This window comes from Falco biarmicus, chromosome 12 (assembly GCF_023638135.1).
Source record: "Falco biarmicus isolate bFalBia1 chromosome 12, bFalBia1.pri, whole genome shotgun sequence".
NCBI lineage: Eukaryota > Metazoa > Chordata > Aves > Falconiformes > Falconidae > Falco > Falco biarmicus.
The window spans coordinates 22,850,291-22,871,884 of record NC_079299.1 but is presented as its reverse complement, the minus strand read 5'-3'; the positions used below and the strand labels follow the sequence as shown (position 1 = coordinate 22,871,884).

General features: G+C 37.0%; 1 protein-coding gene across 3 annotated transcripts in view; it reads right to left on the bottom strand.

Annotated features, from left to right (window-relative positions):
- Positions 1–483: 483 nt before the first annotated feature.
- Positions 484–21,594, bottom strand: part of STRN (striatin) — a 73,396-nt gene continuing 52,285 nt past the window's right edge. For 2 of the 3 annotated variants that reach the window (XM_056356959.1, XM_056356961.1), the window contains 8 exons: positions 18,506–18,681; positions 17,465–17,512; positions 16,685–16,806; positions 15,684–15,851; positions 13,479–13,619; positions 11,036–11,143; positions 9,606–9,692; positions 484–9,519 (listed from right to left, as the gene is read on the bottom strand). In XM_056356959.1, the coding sequence (XP_056212934.1) occupies positions 9,350–9,519; positions 9,606–9,692; positions 11,036–11,143; positions 13,479–13,619; positions 15,684–15,851; positions 16,685–16,806; positions 17,465–17,512; positions 18,506–18,681 (1,020 nt within the window). In that variant the 3' untranslated portion in view covers positions 484–9,349. The remainder of the gene's footprint in view (positions 9,520–9,605; positions 9,693–11,035; positions 11,144–13,478; positions 13,620–15,683; positions 15,852–16,684; positions 16,807–17,464; positions 17,513–18,505; positions 18,682–21,594) is intronic. The other variant, XM_056356960.1, reaches the window with a different exon arrangement.

The following is a 21,594-nucleotide window of genomic DNA, read 5'->3' as shown; positions in this document are numbered from 1 at the left end:
CTTCCTGTAGCAACGCGACTACCATCTGTGGTGTGCGGTTTGCCTCCCTCATCATCTCCCCAAGGGCAGAACCACGTGCTTATTTTTACATTAAATGAATGTTCTCCCCAGGAAGCGCACCATGTCTCGCTGCGATCAATGCGCCGCTGAGACAGCGGCACCGTACCCGCTCTGCGGATCTGTTCAGCCCAGGCACGCAGTCCCCAGTGTCTTCATAAGCGCACAGAAAGATATAGGGTGCCAGCAGTTCCAGGGCAGCAGAGCAGTTCAAAACCAAGACCTATGGGAACAGAAAAACTGAGACGCTACTGTGAAAGGTAGCACGTCGCAGTGTTCAAAAGGAAGTTCTCATGCAGTTACTTCATGCCCTTCCAAATGCACATCTACTTGTCCTAGTCAGAGCGCGCTCCTCCCCCCCTAGTACACACTCTGAGACCACACACGTCTTGGGATAAAGCATGGAATTAGGAACACAATACAAAATGTTGAAAAATAGTATTTATTAGCACCCCATTTACATAATTATATGGTACAAATGACACTTAGTTGCTGCTGTAACATTAAATAAAGCTGCTCTTAAAAACCATTGCTTACTTCTGGAAGTCCACGTGATTTTGCTCAGCACAGGATGCGGGTACAGTATGCAGCTACCCCACTCCACTACTGTCATACCAACACAAATACCGGCATGGTTACCTCGATGTGGTCTCATTTTAAACAGCACACTAACATAAGCAGATCTATATAATTGTAATGACAAATATTTACTTGACTTACTCAGGAAAGTGAATGTAGCTTTAAATATAACCTATCCAAGAAGTTTCACTAAATATGAATTGCAGTAAAAAGAGAAAATTCAGGGCTGCAATTTTGACACTCAAAAATATATACTGGCGTATTTCAAAATAATCTCCCTCAGAATTTTCTATCTTTTATATTTTAGATATTTATCCAGGATTTTAAACTACCAAATTTTAGTAAGAAGTTTAATATTAAAGTGTTTGAAGAAACATTTTCATTTAAAGAAAAAATTTATACTTTTTATAATAAATGCTTGCTTATCAAATCTTTGGAGAACAAATCACTTTTTTCACTTTTCTCACGTCCCGTGATTAAGAAGCCTTTCTGAAATCATGAAATACATTCAATTTATGGATGCTTACTCCCAAGTAAAACTATTTCCTTCACAAGTTAGAAAACAGAGCATCTCACTTAAAAAAAATTTCACTTTTGTACAACAGTAGCATTTAAACAAGGTAACTAGGTGGTACTGAAATTGTGACACAGCCTTGTACTGAGCCATACACAGAAACTGACAAGCAGACTATTACTCAACAAGAAGGTATTTCTCATTTGGATCCACCACTTTGCAAGACACTTGAAGCCCAGCACTGTTGTTTCAGAGTAGTTATTCAAAACTGCGTGCAAAATCACAACCTCAGAATAATTCTGAAGGGGAGTCTTAATTCCCTTTAGTTGTTTATGTATCAGTCACAGTAGCCTTTTCCTATCAACTATGTGTCATGGAAGTGACCCAGAACAGAAGAGAAGCAACTGTAATTATTGACATTTAAGTGGTTATCACCTGTGGCATCTTCTCCAAAAGAAAACTGACAGGTAACTCTGAGTTCAATAGTTATTCTTGTACAGAAGAGGAAAAAAGTATATTAATATAAGCAACAAAAAAAGCCTTCCAACATATGGTCCAAAAGGCAAAAAAAAAAAGTTTTTTTAACCTGACAGTTTCTTTTAAAAGAAGCCAATTGAAGATATTTATATGAAATACAATACGAAATGAAATGTTGACAATGTCAACAGAAAATCTTACAGCAACAATAGCCTTCTCATCACGGATTTTCTTCTACAAGTTTTTTCAGATGCATGATTCAAGGAATACATAGCACAAGGCCGCTTTTCAGTCTGCTTGAGCTATAAAGGTACAAGAAATTATTAGCTAACATGCTCAGTTTTCATTTCCAGAAAAAGTGCTAACACATATGAGACAGTTTTCAAAACCTATGCATGTTTGTAAATGTCTGACTGCAAGGAAACAATTCTAGGAGCCATACATCTGAAAACAAGCTACATTCAAAAAGCACTATATCTTGATGACAAGAAGAATAAAAAAATAAATTCTTAATGGAAAAATATTAGCTTGAAGTCCATAATTTATCCCTTATACAATGTTTTTGGCTGCTTTTAATAAGTAATCCAAAAATAATGAAAATATTTGGTTTGGCAACAAGTTATCCCTTCCCTTTCAGAACAGTACAAATCCAGCTCCATTAATTTTTTCTCAACTTCCCTGTCCAATCCTACGGTGCGAGGACCAAGAGTTTCTTGAAATAGCAAGGAAGTAATTTTGGGAGCCTGCAGTTCAAACTGAGGGAATGCAAGTAGACTGGGCTCGAGGACCATGTCAACAGAAGGTTTTCAGCAGCTTAAAAACACAGGTGCAGGCATGGTTTAAACGTGGGTGTGATCTCCCAGGATCACAGCATGGCTTGGCAGCATGAGCAGGGCGAAACTAACGCACAGTATAACCCAGACTTGATCAGGAAGAAAGCTGGGCTAAAAAGCATTTGTTATTATGCAGTGTCTTTTTAGCTCAGCCATAGTTTGGATTTTGTCATCTAGCAACAAATTTGACAATGAACCAGCTGAGAACCACAAATTGTGCTGTTCAACTGGGCTTACACCTTCTACAGGGGAATTTAGATTCTCTAAAACATCCTAAATGATACAGCACTTCTTAAGGTCTCACAACAGACTACAGAACAGCAAAATTAAGTTAGCAGGTGGGGTAAGACAGAACTCAGTAGAATTAAAGGAACTGGGAATAAGGAGGTACAAATCTGCTTTTTGGTGGTGGGAGGGGTAGGACTGAAGCTGAAACACCATCACACTTCAAAAAATAGTCTAAGAGAAAATCCATAGTCCTTTATGAAATCAACCCTGCAGTGAGACTTCACTGCAGACGAGATTTTAAGATTTTCAGAAAATATAGCCTAAAGGAGGATTTAAGTGGAAAGTTAATAAACAAGCATCAAAAGAATAGATAACCTGAACAACATTAGGTGCAGGCAGAGTCATCATTAGGAAGGTCTGATGTAAAGCCACCCTCCCTCTTGGGATTAGTCCCATCAGCTGAACCAGAGCACTTGTCTGAGCAAGGAGTATTTACACAAAGGTCATCCTAGTTCCCCCCATTCCCCAGGTGTTTGTTGATTTGTTCTACCGTATATTAATATTATCTTTTACAATACGGGTTATCTCTTGTAAAACACCCCCTCAATAGCTGGACATATGGACACTGTGGTTTCCAGCAGTTTCTCTGCTGCTCAGTAGAAACATTGTGGAGGTTTTGACTAACAGTTTACAGGCCATTCATTTCAGTAACGGTGCCGTCCCTAAGCTTCAAGACACTGATGACACAAGAATCAAGACTGTTCGCCTATTGTAACCCCCTTCAACTGAATACATTGTAAGGTTTAGATAAAATATTCTCATCACCTTCATATCCTTATGGAAAAAGGGAGCTTCCTGAAACATCTGAGTAGGTTTTTCAGGGAAATCTTTGCTTTGCCTCTGTCACTCAATACTAACAGCTATGCCAAGCATCTCTATGATGCTCACAAACAGCAGATGCCCAAGAAAACTCAAATTACCATGTCAAAGACTGCAACATCTCATACAAACTGATTTACCATATGTGTTTTACTATCATATTCCGATTTCTTCATTCTTTAACAGTGTAGTCCAAAACAATTTCTACTACACAGCCATAAATTTCAGAATGTTTTTAGATGCTGTATTACAAGCAGCAACATGTTTTCACAATGACTTTCATGACTTATCAGCTCATCCATTAGAAAACTGAAAGACACATGTGCTAAGTGAGTCACAAATTACCTGGAACCTCTGATCCCATTCACGTCCCATTTGTGTGAGAAAGTACTGAAGGATCATTTTTTATAGAATGGGCTATTTAATGTGAAGTGAATCATACAGATGACACTGTATGTAATACATATTAAATATGCAGATTATGACTGAAGGGGAAAAAAAAAAGATAATAAAAACGAGAAACAAGCCTGAAATTCTACTCTGCTTCCCAAATTTTTGACTTTGGTTCAATATTAATGAACATCATGAAACAAAGCCTTAGTCCTGCAATTTTGTTTTTAAATAACTGTTTATCTAGAAGCAAAAGAGTAGTACCACTACAGTGTCCGAGGAACTTACGGTCATATAACTAGGTCCCCAACATGAAGACTACGTTACTAGAAGAGTTCCTAGAGTTTAAGTAATATGCTATTACAAATCTTTTGCCATGTCCTCATCTAAAGTGACACAATTTCAAAATCTGAACAATCTCCACTTTGTTCTTTACTTTGACACAAGTGCACAATTTGGAATCCGAATGGATTCTAGATTTTATCCTTCATATAACCTGCACCGAATGGATCAATGAATAAATCTGGAGAATCATTATGGGAAAGCCTCACCACGCTTGCTACTCTAACCTTTTAATGTTGTCCTTTGCAATACCATCAGGCTAAACTCTGCACTGCTCCCCAGCCAAATTCTCCTGTGATAACAACAGTCACATGGAGGGCACATCGGTTCTGGCCATTTAACCTACCATCTATCTCCTACAGAGTTCAGCAAATGGTCTCCATGCTTCCCTCACTGTTCAGCACACAATCCAAATGACCACTGCCTACAAATAATCTCGTTTGCAGATCCTCCCATGCTGTAGGAATTACTCCTTGGACTGCAAGCCTGATGCTTTCAGCAAAGAGGACTCCAAGAAGAACACTGCTACGGTCCCTCACAGGGATAACCACAATGGCTCGTTTTTCTTCCTCAACTCAACCCACATTGCTAGGCTTTACCAGGTTTACTAGGTATTTCACACAGGTGTTAAGTAGGCTCCCTAGGACAGTCTGCAAAGACACTGCCAAACCACAGCCTGCAAACGTGTCCAAACGCACATTTTGAAAGGCATTAAAAAAAAAAAAAATCCCAAACTTGCATATCTAATAGTTCTGCCCATCTTAAAATTTTTGTTTCCTTTGGGATCGACTAATGCTTCTGCCAATCAAACATTGCTCAAACGACACATCAGTTTATGGAATTATGCTGCTCCCCAAAATTACAGCATTAAAATGCAAAGAAGGAAGGGGCGAAAGGGCACACATCTGTGATCAAACAGGTGTAGTGAAAAAGGTCGTGTAACTATGTCCTTTATCTCTTACAGATTTATTCAAAAGGACAAGTTTCTGGTTTCTTTAAATGCACAACTGCAAAATGGTGCTATATGACCTAATCACAAAGCTGTACAGTGAACATCACACACTTACTCAAAACGCATTACATACGGGACTGCTTTAACATAATGTTACTTGAAAATATACCGCCGAAAAAAACCCCATAACCTACAGTATGTGGCATGTAGTTCTAGACATTTCTTGCTAAAGAACATATTTGATCAAAATGAAGGTGAATGAGATCCCAAAATATTCAATGGGTGATCTCTTACAAGTAATAAAATCTTTTACATGGTATGACAAAAGTTTTCTCATTGAGGCACAAAAATAAATGCAGACATGAGAATGTTGTAAGAGTGAAGAGAATGTTTTCCACAATATAATTACATCTAGAGCTTCTTCCAGGCTACTTCAAATAATTTTGTGCAAGCATTTTGGTAACTGAATCAAATATATGAAAGCAAACAGCACAGTAAATAAAATGAGACTATTTAAACCTAGCAGACCGATTTTCAACATACAGAAGGTCTGAAAATTCTCCCATTAAATTAGTTAGTAAAACCAAAATCAGCAGCACACGCTAACATATACAAAAAAATTATATGAGTTAACCATTTAAAAGTGTACCATGTAAATTAGATACGGGAAAAACAGTAATGGTAAAATGCCATATACTGATGTTGCGCAAACATGCTTTTTTTGCAATAATAAGCTTTAGGTCCAGTTTTGCTTACATCTTCAACAGATGTACATATCATATTCATGAAAGTTACCAATTACATTGAACCAGGAAAAACCGCACATAAAAGGGGAAAAAATAAAAATAATTTAGTGCCCTCAGAGATCAAAACTTTGAAGCTTTTAAAACCAGGATAATTATGAAACAGGAATTCAGTATCTAGCTGCAAAAGAATCATATTCTTCACAATATATTGAAAGTGAAGAAGAAACAAAGCTCAAAGTTTTTTAAAATAGTTGGCAAAAACAAAGGAATACAATATAGGTTTGTGAGATGGTAGCCAGAAGACCAGAAGTTTGGTCTTCCTACACAAAAGCATCACGTCACAGAGGGAAAAAACCCCCAACCAAACAAAAGCCACACTTTTAACAGATAACCTTCAGCTACGTCCAACAAATCATGTATGTGGAATGGTGTTATGGGTGTTATGGAGAACTGAGCTAAAAAGCTGAAAACAAAACACAAAAAAAATGTGTAAAAAGAGCGGAGAGAAAAATAGTTTGAAGAAAGTGAAAAGGGAGGCTACAGCTAGAATCACTGCATGCATGCAGGTTCCAAATTACAAAGACAATGAGCAATATGTATAATGGCACAAAACATGGCTTGGAATACTGGCGTGAAGTTACAAAAAGGAAATAGCAAACATAATGTAAATCCTCCTGTCAGTGAGACATTATGTTTGAAAGGAAGCCTCATTGTTTAAAACATACATAAAACCTCACTGGCCAAGACAATATTAAAATGCACAAGTCTACAACCCTGCTTTAGCAAGCAGATGGACTAGATAACCTAAATAATTTTTTCATCCCTAATTCCTAAAATGATGATCAGAAGATCTAACAGGCTCATGCACAATACCCTGCAGTCCTACACTTATGTGAGCAAGTACAGTAAAAAGACATTGACATCAATTATGAAGACCAGCACAAAAATATATATACTCCACAACCTCTTTGTAAGGCTACATTAGTTTTGTTTTGTTTTTTAAAGGCACCTCATCCTCTAGCTATTGCCAGCTTAAAAAAAAAAAATAAGAATCACTTTTCAGTTTGAGCATGAGCTCAATAGTGAGAAGAAAACATCTTTCAATTCACATTTGAACAGCCACTTCTTACATTCCAATTGTAATCAGAACGACAGTCTTTAAAACCAAGCATGCTGGCCTATTAGTTTTATGTACAGCAATTTAAACAACTGTAACTACATATTGTACTGTGTAAGCAAAAGCACAACATTCATTTCATACTCACACCATTATCCTTTGTATACACAAACTCAAGAGAACTCTTAATACTAAAACATTAAAATGCACCCATGGAGTCTTCCCTTACTAGACACATTTAATACATGTTTACAGTATATATACACATATATAATATACATAACTTTTAGAACTTTTCAAATAAATCTTTGTAATTTCCTCTTCAAAAAGAAATAAAATAATGACACTGAAAGAATATGAATCAAGTACACAGAACTCTCACAAAGTTGAATGCTCAGTTTTGCAGCCAAGTTTCCCCCTTTCTATCATAACCAAAACACTTTATAAAAACTAAATAATCTGAATTACTATTGCAGTCATCTGTTTCATGGTGAAAGTTCTAATCTTATCTATGGAAATATATTGTGTATCAATATCATGAAGTGACGTATCTGAATATTCTGAGCAATAAAAGGTATTCCAGGATATTTTAGCAGTAACTATTATGCGTCGTAGGCTCAAACAGCATAGGTCAATCTTTTATTCTAAATAACATAAGTTGTTTTAAACTCTGAGATCAGCTTCAAATGTGGTCCCATCCCCAAATGCCACTCTCAAACCAACACAGTCAAACCCTACGTTGGTATCTTCCAACAATTCCTTTTTAAAAAGTGTCAGTTTAAAGGTAAAGATTAATTTATCGTTTCCAGTCTTAACCTCAGGCTGGTATATGGACAAGTTGCATTGGGTTCTTTCCTACTCACATCAGCACCAGAAATCATCTCCAGCAGAAATCCTGCCTTCCATTCACATTAGAGGAAAACACCAACTTCAGGCTTATGAGCAGTAGTAACTCTGATGATGACATGTAATAGAAAAGAATCCACTCACCTTCCTTTAAGAAGGGAAAAAAAAGACTAAATGATCGGATTAAAAGCTCTTTGCCATTCAAATCAGAGCAGCTCTTAACACATAAAGCACATCTGTTGAGTAATTAAAAGAAACACTCATTCTTCAGGTAGCCTAATCAATGGCATAATATACCCAGTGAAGCAGACAAGTTAAGGTCCCGCAAATGATGAAGCTGGGAAATACCTCTAGAAATAGCAGAATCTCTCAGACTGATGGAACTTTGCATAGTTCCAACCTATTGCACTAGCAAGACTCATACAAAGCATCAGGTATTGGTTTAATCTTCAAAAGAAGTATTTCACTGTTATCCTTAATGCCCAGAATAATATCCTTTTTTAGCAGGAACAGAAAGAGGAGATGAACATTTGATAGTTAAATTGTCGGACAGCTTCTTTGGAAAGCTTTGTGATAATTTCTTGTGCCAGATCTTCAAGAATAAACAGCATTATAAATCTGAATAAGTTAAATCTGCTACTACAGTACATACAGACTGCTTCAGTCTGTTGTTAATTGGGACTAGACTAAAGGCTCAGCTTCTAGACACACACTAATAAAGTCTCTTAAAAATGGTGGGGTTTTTTGCAAACTAAATATTTACTGTATAAGACAGAAGATGTAACAAAAACTTTACTGCATTTTAACTTTAGTAATTTGCTTTCCTTTAATTGCATGTATCTTAGGCTAGCAGCCAGGTGGCTAAGATTAACTATCCGCTACTGCTCTCTGAACAAGATCTACTTTATTAATACCAAAAGGATGACAAAGTGCCTCTCGCATGACACAGTAGTAGGCATGTGAAGTGACACTTCTTCCAGGTGATTTAAGTACATTAAGATTCCTCAATGAGAAGCATTCTAGGAAGTTTCCCTCTTTTCCTACTCCCTGATGCAATTAGACCCCTTCTTTCCAGTACTCCATTTTATTAATAGAGAATACATAGACCTAGTTTCACCCAAGGCCTGCCTGGACGAAAATTCACACCCTCTGAAATAAAAGCATTTCTTTTGTTTTTTAACTATTTGAAACTGAGAGATTCCAAGCTCTCAGCACCAGCTGAGCTCACAGAAACCAGAACAAACGTCAATTTAGAAAACAGCACCCTGCAAAACTAAACACTTACAAACATTCTCTGAATTGTAGGGCAGGATAAGACCACTCATGCCCTCCTCTTTTGTGCAGCTGGTTAAATATATACAAAGCTAGAGTTGAAAGGGAAGCACTCTGTCATACAAACACCTTAGCCAGGGCATCTGCTCCTGCACTGGCAATATAACATTTGGAGGGGTGGAATGCCACATCATGAATGGACTCATCAAACTTTTTGCGATGAGCAGTAAATTCTTGGATGCAGGTCTTGCTTTCAAGATTCCACAAGCGAATGGAACAGTCATGACCTAAAGAAAGGGGAAACAGTTTTCTTTATAATTCTTATCTCTGCCATCATTATGAGAAAAAGAAAATGAAATCTGAATATACTTACTGCCAGACATCAAATACAAGCCATTAGGATCAACAGCTAAACTTGTAACTGCATCTAAGTGAGCTACCATGGAGTGGATCAGTTTTCCTTTGAAAGAAAAGATTTATTATTTAGGTTATTTTCTGTAACTTATTCTGTTACCTGTATTCACTGCTTAAATACTACTACAGCTCATAAATCCAAGATCTTGTCCCATGATTGAATCATTAAAACTATGTAAGAAGTCATTCTTTTAATGTTTACAGTATCAGGAGAGCCACAGTACCAATATCGCCAACTTTGTTAAACCTTTTTTTTAATGTCTGCAAAACCACCACGAAGCTGCAATCATTGTGCATTTTAAATATCTGCCCCTTAAGAGAACTAAGCAAGTTCAGGAGTAAGATATTGACTGGGAAGGAAGGCAGGAGATGAGTATAGTAATAAGCAATGAGTATGAACTACATAAGAATATGGGATAATTTTAGTCAACTCAGAGAGAACTAATGTTCTATGACAGGTTTTTATAATTACAGTAATGATTTCATGTTAAAAATAAGCAAACCTTGAGTCAAATGTGCGGTGTTTTGTTGCAGAAGATAATAAACCAGAAAAAACCCCGAACAGCCATTTCCTCTACTATTTATTACTGAACTACAACATTAAACAAATCAGCTATTTTCAGCTTTTTCTTCAGCTTCCATTGGGTCCTTTCACCTCTTCTTATTTAACATACATCTGGGGAGCGGCAAACTTAAAATCAACAAAAACACTGAAAGATCTCAATTTAACTTTTAAGACAGCGTGACCTGGAAGCAGAAGTCACAAACTGAAGATGATCAAGACTCCCAGTCAGAACACCAGATTAACACTACCGTTCCTGTCAAAAACTCCTTTAAACCCTAAAAGATTCATAATAATGCATTTCAGTGTGACTCTCACTACAAAGCAGAAAAAGTATTATAAGCTGTCCAGCTGTTTCTGCAGAATTGAAAGATTTGGAGAAATACAGGGGATCAAATTGAGAACAATGCCTACAAGGGAACTTCTACCTCCAAGCCATCAGAGGCAGAGGTCTTGGAAGCACTAGAGGAGTGCCAGAGCTTCCTGCCCTCAGATCAAAATAACACAGACAACACAACACAAGAAACATGAACATAAGCTCATAAAGACTTTGAGAAAGCTTCCTTTTATGTTCAATATTGATAACCCCTATACATAAGGCATTTTAATAAAATGGACAGAGAACAATGCAGGCTCCTAATCGTTGTGCCAATAAAGTTTAAGAGGGCTGGCAATCTTTGGGCTCTACTGGTGATGAGAGATTCCTGTTTGGGAGGGTATCAAATTCTTGACATCCCTCAGCATTTCTGTGAATAATATTAATCATAATGAAATTCTGTTTATGTTATACAGCTGCTATGACTAAGACCTGCTGAAAACATGCATACCTGTATTGTTGTCGTAGAATTTGATGTGTCTGTCTTCATGAGCAGTGATACTAATTGGAAGAGTTGGATGGCTGATGACCTTGTTTATCTGACAGGAGGAACTGACTGCTAAGAAAAAACCCACATATATCAATACACGCAAATTGCTAAGTTCTTTGAAAAACTGCTACTAAGAAATAAATATGTAATCAATCTTATTTGCAAAACAGTTCTTACCTTTATATAACGAAAACTCTCAGCTAGCACCTTCTGTAATGTGGTTTACTCTAAAAAACTTCCCAAATTACACACACAAAGAGGCATATATAAACCATATGTGAGTGTGAACACAAATAATGTTGAACAGTTTTAGAGGCACACATCAGGCAAGAATGTAAAGCCAAAACCTGAGTGAAAATACCTTCTTTGCACTTTCCCACCTCCTCTTGACAAGCCAAACTTTTCACAACGTACTGACAGTGTGGAAAGTTAACACTGCAGACAGTGTATGTTTCCTAGCAAACAAGATCCCATGCCCTCACCCTCACAAAGCAAAACCCACATACTATGACTTGATATATATGGAATAAAATTCTTACGAAAGAAAAGGTTGCTAGACTATTCATGAGAGCCATTTTCCTAGCCTTCAAGAATCTTGAAATATCATATATTCACACATAGAGAAAAAAGTCTATTATTTTCATTAAAAATCTAGGCATTGCTGTGATGCACTGACTAGGGCAAGAGTGGTCTTAAAAGGCGTAGATTGCCACAAAACCACAAATAGCCACTCCACAGAACATCAAAATATTTTATTTTATAATAATAACTTTGTATATATTTTAATGATAATAATAATTTATAATAATAATTTGTAATTAAGTGTTATTCTTTCATGTGGGAGTTGAATGTATTTAGTTAAACTGCTGCCAAAGAACACTCACATTATCTAATCAGAATTCTTACTACAATAAATAAAATAGAATACTACTATAGGATTACTTGCTACTAAGGTGGTAAAGACTTCAAGTCACATATGAACCATCAATTAATGTCAGCATCCACAGGACACTAAAATTATGGAAGTGTAAATTAAGGAAAAAATACACAGAAATTAATAAACGTTCCTAAAATTACATGAGACTGCATGTGCTAGCCATCCTCAGTTTTAGAATGCCAAGCAGAGTGAGGCTTATACTGAACAGTGGAGTCCCTAAGTGGTGCTGGTAGGTCATTCTGGGTGACTCATTCTTCCTCTTGCCTAGTTTTTGTAGAATTTTTTTTTTTTTTTAATATGTGTAAGCTTTATAGTACTGTTACATAACTAAAGATACTAAACAGGGACTGCTAGTTGCCATACCGTGGTCTCATTTTCTTAAAAGAATATTACTGAATTACAATAAGGAGGAGGTGGTGAAAAAAAAACATAGAATTTTTTTTTTTTTTTTTTTTTAAAGGTACTTTGCACTGAATAGAGATAACTGATTTAGGACTGTTTTTTCAGACAAAGATGTGAGACATCCTGCACAGTAAGAAATAATATAAAGACGAAAGATGTCTCCTTACCTTCCCTCTTACAAAATGACATTTAATTATTTTAAAACAGAGAGGCAAAGCCAATAAAAAGGCTTACTCCCTTTTAAATATATAATTAAATAGTAGAATTCAGTGACGCAAAACTTTTAACAAGAAAACTATCAAATTTGAAGAAAAACTGAATTTTTAGATTGTTGTCAGGTTACCATTTTGGCATGAATATGAAACCTCATGCTTCAGCTCATTCTGGTCTCTTTTTCCCTGTGCCAGGATAAAATAATTTACTGATAGCAGGCTCCTTATAGTTTCCTCTAAAACTTCTGATACTGGTCACTTAGATGATCCACGGCATTATATGGGACTTTGTGAATACCCTTCCACCAGAGCTTTGTTTTTCTCCTACACAGAGAACTTCAACCAACTAAAGCCAATTGCAAATGAGCCGAATGTATATAAAACTTAGAAAAGGGATACTTCTGAGGAAAAATAAAAAAGGATCTATACACAGACTCCCAAATTTTTAGTACATTCAGCTTCAGATTTTCCTGATATTACCTCTATCTTGCAATTTTGAACTGAAAACAAGAATGGAAACTGAAGCTGAAAAGATCACTGGGCTGTATTAAAGAAACCTTGTGCTTTCCCTTGCACTATTGTGTACCTTGAAGAGGTACTCAGACAGTGTGGACTCATTTCTTTTACCTGCTTTCAAAAGTATGTGCATTCTCCTGTTACTGAAATGCCCATAAGGTCTGCTGTAGTAGTAATAATTTACTGTTACATCTTGAAACACAGCTTGTAATGTAATTCCTGCTATAATTTATCATGACACTGCCAAACTGTTTGGAAACACCAAAAAGACTATCAACAGTATCAGCCTTAAACAAGCAAATTTTTGGAGGGTTTTTGGTTTTTTTCTGATACATACTAGTATCCACGCTTGACTCCAAAGTAAGAATTTGTTGCCGTGTTTCCATGTTAAAAATGCTAGTGTGTCCACTGTTAAATGATGCTACCATGAGGCTTGGGTCACTGCTCACAAGATCTACCGACGAAGGGATTCCCATTTCTAGAAAACAATGCAGAAAGCATTTCTGTAAGGTTTAGTTGGTGTAAAGAAAACAAAACAAACAAACAAAACCAGTAAGCACTTTAATATTAAAAATGCCATGGCTATGAAAGAAATGTTACATTTTAAAATCTGCATTACGCCAATCTAAATAGATTGCCCTGTATGATCGCTATTTTAATCATATTTTTCTGATATTCATACCAACAACATTCTTTCTAAGATGCTGTATCTGGAACTGCAGCTGGACAGAAATCTACTTTGAAATTAAGAAAGTAAGAACTACATGGCCCCTTTTCCTTCCTTTAACTGTAAGAGCAATTCTCAGACAAACCTCCACTGCATCAAGTAAACGACAGAAAACTGAAGCAGTAAAACCATTTACATGACAGATATTAACATTATTATTAGCCTGGGCAAATTCAGACCTTAAAAAAACCCCAAAACCTTCCAGGTGCAAATTTTACAGGCTGACATTGTCAGCATGGTAACTTACATTAATACATTATAAACTTGTATTACAATGCCTTGTCCATCCTGCCTATTATAGTACATATCTGATCTCCTTACACTGTAGCTATCTGAACACTACAGGAGAGAAGGCCAAACCAGCAGAGCTTGGGTACAGAAAATCCCTTAAAATTTTCCTCCTGAAATGTCCTGTTTGTCACCCACTATGTGAAAGAGCACCACCTGCTGCAACAGATGCCAGGAGGAAAAGGAGGAAGAGGTACAGAGACAGACACTGAACATTAAGCAACCTAATGTCCATGGATGCAGATAATGCAGGAATATTATCACCTCTCTCTAAACCTAAGATTCATGGGAGAAACATGTTTCTGGGACACACAACCTCAGGAATGTTGCTCAGGAACAGTGGTACTTATCTACAGGTACTCCAAAAAAGCCAGAAAGGACTGATGTGAGAAGAAAACATACTGTTTCTGAAGTGGCCTTTTCTACTACTGCCATGTCTGCTTATCTGCAGCTTCCTGGCAAGCCTATAGTGGTTAATCTAAAGGACTTAAAATGATGACTGCTAAGGTTCTCACTAAATCACAGGAAAACTCCATTCCAAAGGACCATCTTTGATGGAGAATCTTTTGACTTTCACAGCTGGGTTTCATTCCAGTTTGGAATATAAAAAAACCAAGATCAGCTCTGTGAGGCAACACTATGCTGTCTTCCCACCTAATTTAATTTAAAAAAACAAAAACAAAACAAAGAAGAAAAGAAAAAACAAACAAAAAAAACCCCAACCACACCACCACTGTCAGGAAGTTTTCAAAGTAGACAGGTAGGCAAGCTGGCAGTGAACCAGTTATGCTTTCCACAGAACCTTGTAGACCTTTGGAAACATAGTACTGCAAGAACTAAAAAGTATGAAACATTTCTACCTTGCTCAGTGTATTTTAACTAACAAGTAGTGGCAGATCTGACCTGCTTTATGCCACAATTCAATAAGCCTGTTCAATGACGCTGAAGTTTATTTTGTCTCAAAGTTGTTCTGAAGAGCCAAGGAACTGTCTTAGCTCATGGGGTTGCCTTTAGGGACAGTACCATTAACTCTAAGGGAGTTTGGCAACAGGCTCATTCTAGAGCACTTAAGACCACAACTTCAAGAAATTAGGCTCTAAATAGTAGGATTTTGATTTGTGCATGACATTTCAGTAAGTAAACCCAACAGAGTAAGCTTTTTCAACTACCAGTGTTTTAGATGTCTAGAAACAGCTTTTTATTCTGGACAAACCAAAAGCAAGGGTCTAATCGAAACTCAGTTTGAATCCGAACTATGGAGTTGAAACATTACACTCAATGGTTCTAGTAGCATGAGCAGATCATCTGCAACAGTTGGCTTTTAAGATGTATGTGATTGTCTCCTTGCATGGAGGTACCTATTCAGCTCGTGACAAAGAAGCAGGGATCCAAAACTCTTCCCCCCAAAACAGTCAGAAGATAAAAAATCCAGCAAAACAAACGAGAAATATTCCTATTCAGTAGCCAAAACTACAGCAGTCTGAACAGCAATGATTATGAATGTTAAGGTAGGGCAGCTTTCCGTACCTTGATTATCATTAAATATATTGAGAGCTGGAGCAATTTCTGTAGCTTTCCACAAACGTATAGTGCCGTCTGCTGAACAGGACAGCAAACGCTGGTGTGCTCCACTGTAAACCAGACCCCATACTGCATCCGTATGGCCTACAAAAGCACCTCTTAGAACAGAAGGATCTGTGAAAAAACCACAACAAACCACTTTTCAAAAAAGAATTTGAATTAAGTCAACAGCTGTAGCTTGGTCTGTGTTTATGGACCAACTTTAAGAAGGTAGTCCATAAAAATCCCAAGACCAATCAGGTCGTATCAATATAGAATTCTCAGTTATTCTTGCATGAAGATGCTTGAATTCATCAGCATTCAGTCATCCAGTTTACAACTAGATAGAACAGAACAATGTTTCATCAGAAGGGACAGTATCAAAGTTGGCAAAACACATTTTGATTTTAAAATTCCCTTTCAAACAGCCATTAATGGCACATCAGTCCCTTTTTTCCAAAAGCCAACTTAGAGGCCAACCACATCTGAAGCTACGAGAAGTGAAAAATGTTTTAAAACACGGCCACAAGGCTGACACCCACTGTGATCTGGTAAACCTTACCAAACAGGGCCTTTTTAGCTGTTTGCAGACAACATTAACAGCTTTGGTCTCAGACTATACAACCTCTTTCTATCTCAACTTTACAGAGATTTGTCAAAGAAAAGAACATTAAAATAAACATTTGCTGGACTTGCCAAGTATCAAGCTTAGTTCTGTACTTTTCAGCCTAGTGGTTTCTCAAAATTGCAGTGAGATCAAGGCCTTATTTAAGAAAATGACAAATTTATCTTCTCATCAGCCAGCATCAGTATTAAAACAAAAATTTAATTAAAGTAATTGAAGTCAAGTTTCAATTTTCTCTTTTAAATTTTCAAAGAAGCATTAGCTACAAATTATACTATTTTAGCCACGTAACATTGACGTCACTAAATGTATCACTTCACTGGCGTGAGTGACAGCAACATACCGTAAGAGTCATAGGGGTCGATGTTTGGGTTGGTTGTGTTCCAGCCATGGATGAGGCCATCCGTTCCCCCACTGTAACACTGTTCACCATTACTGCTCATCACCACACAGAGCACTGGTCCACTGGAAGAACCCCCACCAAAGAAACATTGACTATTAACATATTCATTATGTGAAAAGCAACGTTAATGAAATCTTCACATTTTCCTCTCAGACACAATTCACTTGCTGCATGGACTGCAACAAAAATCATGCATAGTCAGATCATATGCTACACTTCCTACAAAAAACCTCCACAATATTTGATAGTGTAACTATTAACAGGACAATTTACTCATTATGTACGTGAAATATGAGTGTGTCACACTTCTGAACTATAGGCTTTGTTATTTTGCATAAACAGATTTTTTTCCTTTTCTGAAGTCCTAAAGCTCTTTCATGAAATTGATTCAGTAGATTTAAATTCACTGCAAACGGCTTTACTTTGTAGATGCATATATCTGACAAAATGGCAAGAGCTGCAACGATGAACACAACACATAATGGAATTTGAACTGTATAATCTCTATGTTTTTCTTTTTAAAACTGTGGTGTGCCTAGTTCCAGGCATAAATAATTACACAGAAAGAAGGTGAACATATGCAGATATTTTAAATAACATGGGAATTAAAAGCATCACATGAAATCACTAGTTGACAAGGTGGAAATTACCTTTAAAAAAAATTCTGTGTCTTTAAAACTCATATAATTCTTAAAATATGATTTCTCAGGAAATACTCACTTATGTGCTCTGAAGGTATATATTGGCTCTACATCAAGAGAAGCACTCCTAAATGAAATACAAGAAAATGTTAACATGTCTATGATCTCACACAATGCCTTACAAAAACATGTCAGAATTGCTAAATTCTTAAAGTCACTGCTACATCTTTTTAAGTGTTTCTCCCACAACTCTTAACGAGATTTTTCATATGTCTAGGAATTCTTTCAATTCTTTCAAAATATGATAGGATTTGTTGGTTTGGGTTTTTGTTTTTTAAAAAAAAATCCAAAGTCCACAGCCTCTCACAGTTCAATCAAGCCAGTAAGTACATACACCAATCGTGGGGAAGGAATGGAGGGCCATCAATATCACATGGAATATGTCGTTAAATGTACCAAATCCCTACCACAGCAAAGGAGCTTATGACAACTTGGTTTTGTATCAATGCTGTAGCACAGTTACAAACCACTTCAAAAACTGCTGCTCTGGACTACCAGTCTGGGGGTTGTTCCAGACTGTAGGACGATCCCAGGCTTTTCCCAGTCCTCCTAAAAGGCATGATGTACTCCCTTATCATACTAGCCCCACTATGAATTTGCTCTCATTTCTGCAAATCCCCAGCAACATGCAAGAGAGCGTACAAAGGAACCTAGCAACATCTCAAAGTTTAAAGCTGTACAGACGTTATATGCATACATGTGTATACAAGTATATGCATATATATATAAAAATGCATTTTTATACATTTATGTACACATGCAAGCACATTAATAGGCCACATCCAAATGTTTTGACTAATAAATTAATTTGTCATGTTATCTACAAAGAAAATATAAAAAAGTGAATGGCTTTCATTTTCACAAGCAGAACACATTCACAAACACACACAGGATTTCCTCTGGCACTCTTTGTCTGCACCCTTCTCTAAGAGCTTCTTTTCCTACTCTTACATTCAAGGAACAATTTCCATTAACTGCAAGGGCCATTCAGTGAAGTGGCATCCAAGGTTATGAAGAAGAAAAAAAAATGTTTCTTGAAACAAAACAAAAAAAATCTTACTTTTTTGCTGGGGCTGTTTTTTGTAAATTCCACATTTTTAATGTATGGTCCTCTGAAGCTGTTATTAAGACTGGTTCAACTGGATGAAAAGCGAGACCTCTTATTCCATCAAAGTGACTTCTTAATGTGAATTTGGGGTTCCAAGTCTTTCTCAATGCATCCTTATTGTTTCCTATCTAATAAAAAAAAAAATGCCAAACTTGTAATTAATGAGGAAGGCACAAGGAAAGGAAAAAAAATCAGAAATTTAGTTTGGCATTTTCAGATGTCAAATTAACTCACACACTTTTCCTAACAACTCGCTCTCGATTAACGTCCATTTAACGATGATCAGACAATGTAAAATGAGAATAATGTATTCCCCAAAAGCAACAAGTAATGTCATGTCCACAGTAATACATTCTGTGCAAATCTGAGATACTCCACGTTTGTTAAGTTACGCAATTTAAAAGCTGAAAAATAACTTTCTGACTGATACTGCTGTGAACTCAGTTCGGTGTTTTAAATTTGATCCATATCCACTGGCTCATTCATTAACACGGGGCCTGACTCAACCAAGCTGTGGTCCCTGAATATCCAAAGTACCACTGACATGGCACGTCTGAAGCAAAGACCTAAGAGAAACAGAGAAATGTCTAGCAGCACAGAAAGGACATGCCTAACTTACTCACCTAAGGCAACCCAAGCTCTGTAATAACGCAAGACAAGTAAAGCTTGCCAGAAAAATTAAAAAGACCAAAAAGAAAAAAAGGGAAAAAAGGACTTGGCTACATACTAAGGATATAACTGGCAAGCAATAAGCTATCATATATACCGACACAATTATTTTGCAATGAATGCATTTTAGCAGATCCAAAAAGAAAGCCCTTAAATAACAGTTATTTCAACATTGCTCCTCTGAACAAATGTTGATGTAAAATGCTGAACAGACTTTTATCACTCTGTCAGTCAACACTGCCACAGTTAAATTTACCCTACCATACCCACTGCTGATGGTGGTTATGGAAAAACAGGAAAACAAATCATTGTAACTCAAATATTGATGATTTCATATGTTGAAAGCTACAGATAATCCCAAATAAATTAGTATCTTAACTGCAAAGGAGAGATGATTGTTTTGAGCCACCTGAAGTATCTACAATTGTATTCTGGAATGGTGGCAGCGGGAGGTTTAAAAACAGAAATGCTTTTTCTGTTTTGTTACTTCTGGATTTAATAATGAAAATGTGCTTCAATTAAGAGGTTCTATAGATTTTAAACAATGAGAAAGAAGTTACAACAAACAACAGGTTTAGTCTCATCGTATTTCTTAGTAATGACTCACTGCCTTGCTCAGGGAGGCAAGTCAGTTTCTTTGCCAGTTTACTGAGCTGAGCTGGCTCAACAAGGGAACAGACAAATGCTTGAGCTGGTGCAAGGATGGGGCAGGACTGTGATTTTAGCAGCTCTGGCAGATGTTCTGCAGATTGGCCAAGTAAGTCTTGACAAAAAGGGTACAAGATGCACAGAGTATTCACATATATCTGGAGAGGCATTTGGTTGCCTCAACACAGGCATGTAATGCCAATTAGGTAGTGGAGGGGGACCCTGCCTGCCCTGCAGCCGCCATACCAGCAGCACAGGTCCTCTGTCACATCTGCGAGACTCACAAAGACACCTCAGATGGCCTAACAGCACATGCCAGTTCTGGCAGGACAATATTCTCCATTTGCTTCTCATTCAGTCAAAGATGTTCTTCCAAAGGAGTCCAAGTTTATAAATTGGGAAGTAGATGGAGGGCAGTCCCAGACAGCAGACCAGCAGCAGAGGTGGAAACAGATCCTAGCTGGGACGCACCACCATCACTCCTCTTCACCCACCAGACCCCCACAAGCTCTCACAAGCTGGGTTACTAACACAGCAGCCAGCCCCTTTCCCTCTCTCCCCACTGAAATACAACAGTGAGGTAGTCTGAGACTTGAAAAGCAGCTGGGGGGCAGGGGGGATGGGTGGGGGTCCGAATATGTTCAACCCCTAAATTAACACCTGATCTGGATTTGCCACTAATAGTAATATTTGTGACTATACAGACAACTTGAAAACTCCAAAGACAGCAATGATATGTAGGTAGGATTATGGACACTTCTCTTGCTCAAAGTTGCAGGAAATCAAGCAAGTCTACTGCAAAGTCCAAAACCTCCAAGGCAGTACATAACATTAAATGTAATTATTTTGTAGTTCAGATACTGCAATGCACAGTACTCAGTCTTTTATAATTTTATGAAGCTTCTTAACCTACCCAGGAAGACTAGGGAAAAAACCAGAACCAACCAAAGTGAACATTTGTTAAAACAACATATAAAGGAAGGAAAAAGAAAAGATAAAACATAAGAGTGTATTGGCTAGCAATCTGGGAAACTTCATGGAAATATCATTTAGACAGTCTAAAAAACTTACCCACAAAAGGAACATTTTCTCTTTCAAGTAATAAACTGATAATCTCCATTACCAAGTGAAAAGCATTCTTTAATTTACACAGAGCCAAAGCAACATGTAAAAAAAAGCCCTGAGAAATGAGGTAGGCTAATGCTGCCATGTTTTAGAACAAAATAATCTAGTAAAAATGTTAGTGGGACAAAAGGGACAAAATAGGAAAGTATCTGCAGCTCTTGAGAGCAAATACATCTAGAGACAGATTCACATGAATCTTTCAACTTTTTCAGTGTCAATTTTGAATCATATGGAGAATAAAAAAGCACACTAAATTTCCACCAATCCTACCCGATTCACATTTGGCAGCTGGAAGAAGGTATGAAGTAGTCCAAAATAAAAACAGATTATATTATTTTGTAAGTTAAACTTCCAGTGAAATCTGTAGTGGAAAAACTAACCTTTCATTTTGCTTCAATAAAGAGCACAGTGACAAGAGCTAAGAGCTTTGTAAACAATTTTTTCTTTTTTTAATTGTCAACACTAGAAAAAGGTAAGAGCTGAGGGATAAGCATCACTATGAATTCCTGATCACAGGACTTCATAGAAGCATTTAACAAGTGAACAAACAGAAGTTAATATTCTCAACCATGCAGAACAGGATAGAAGTGGATAAAAAA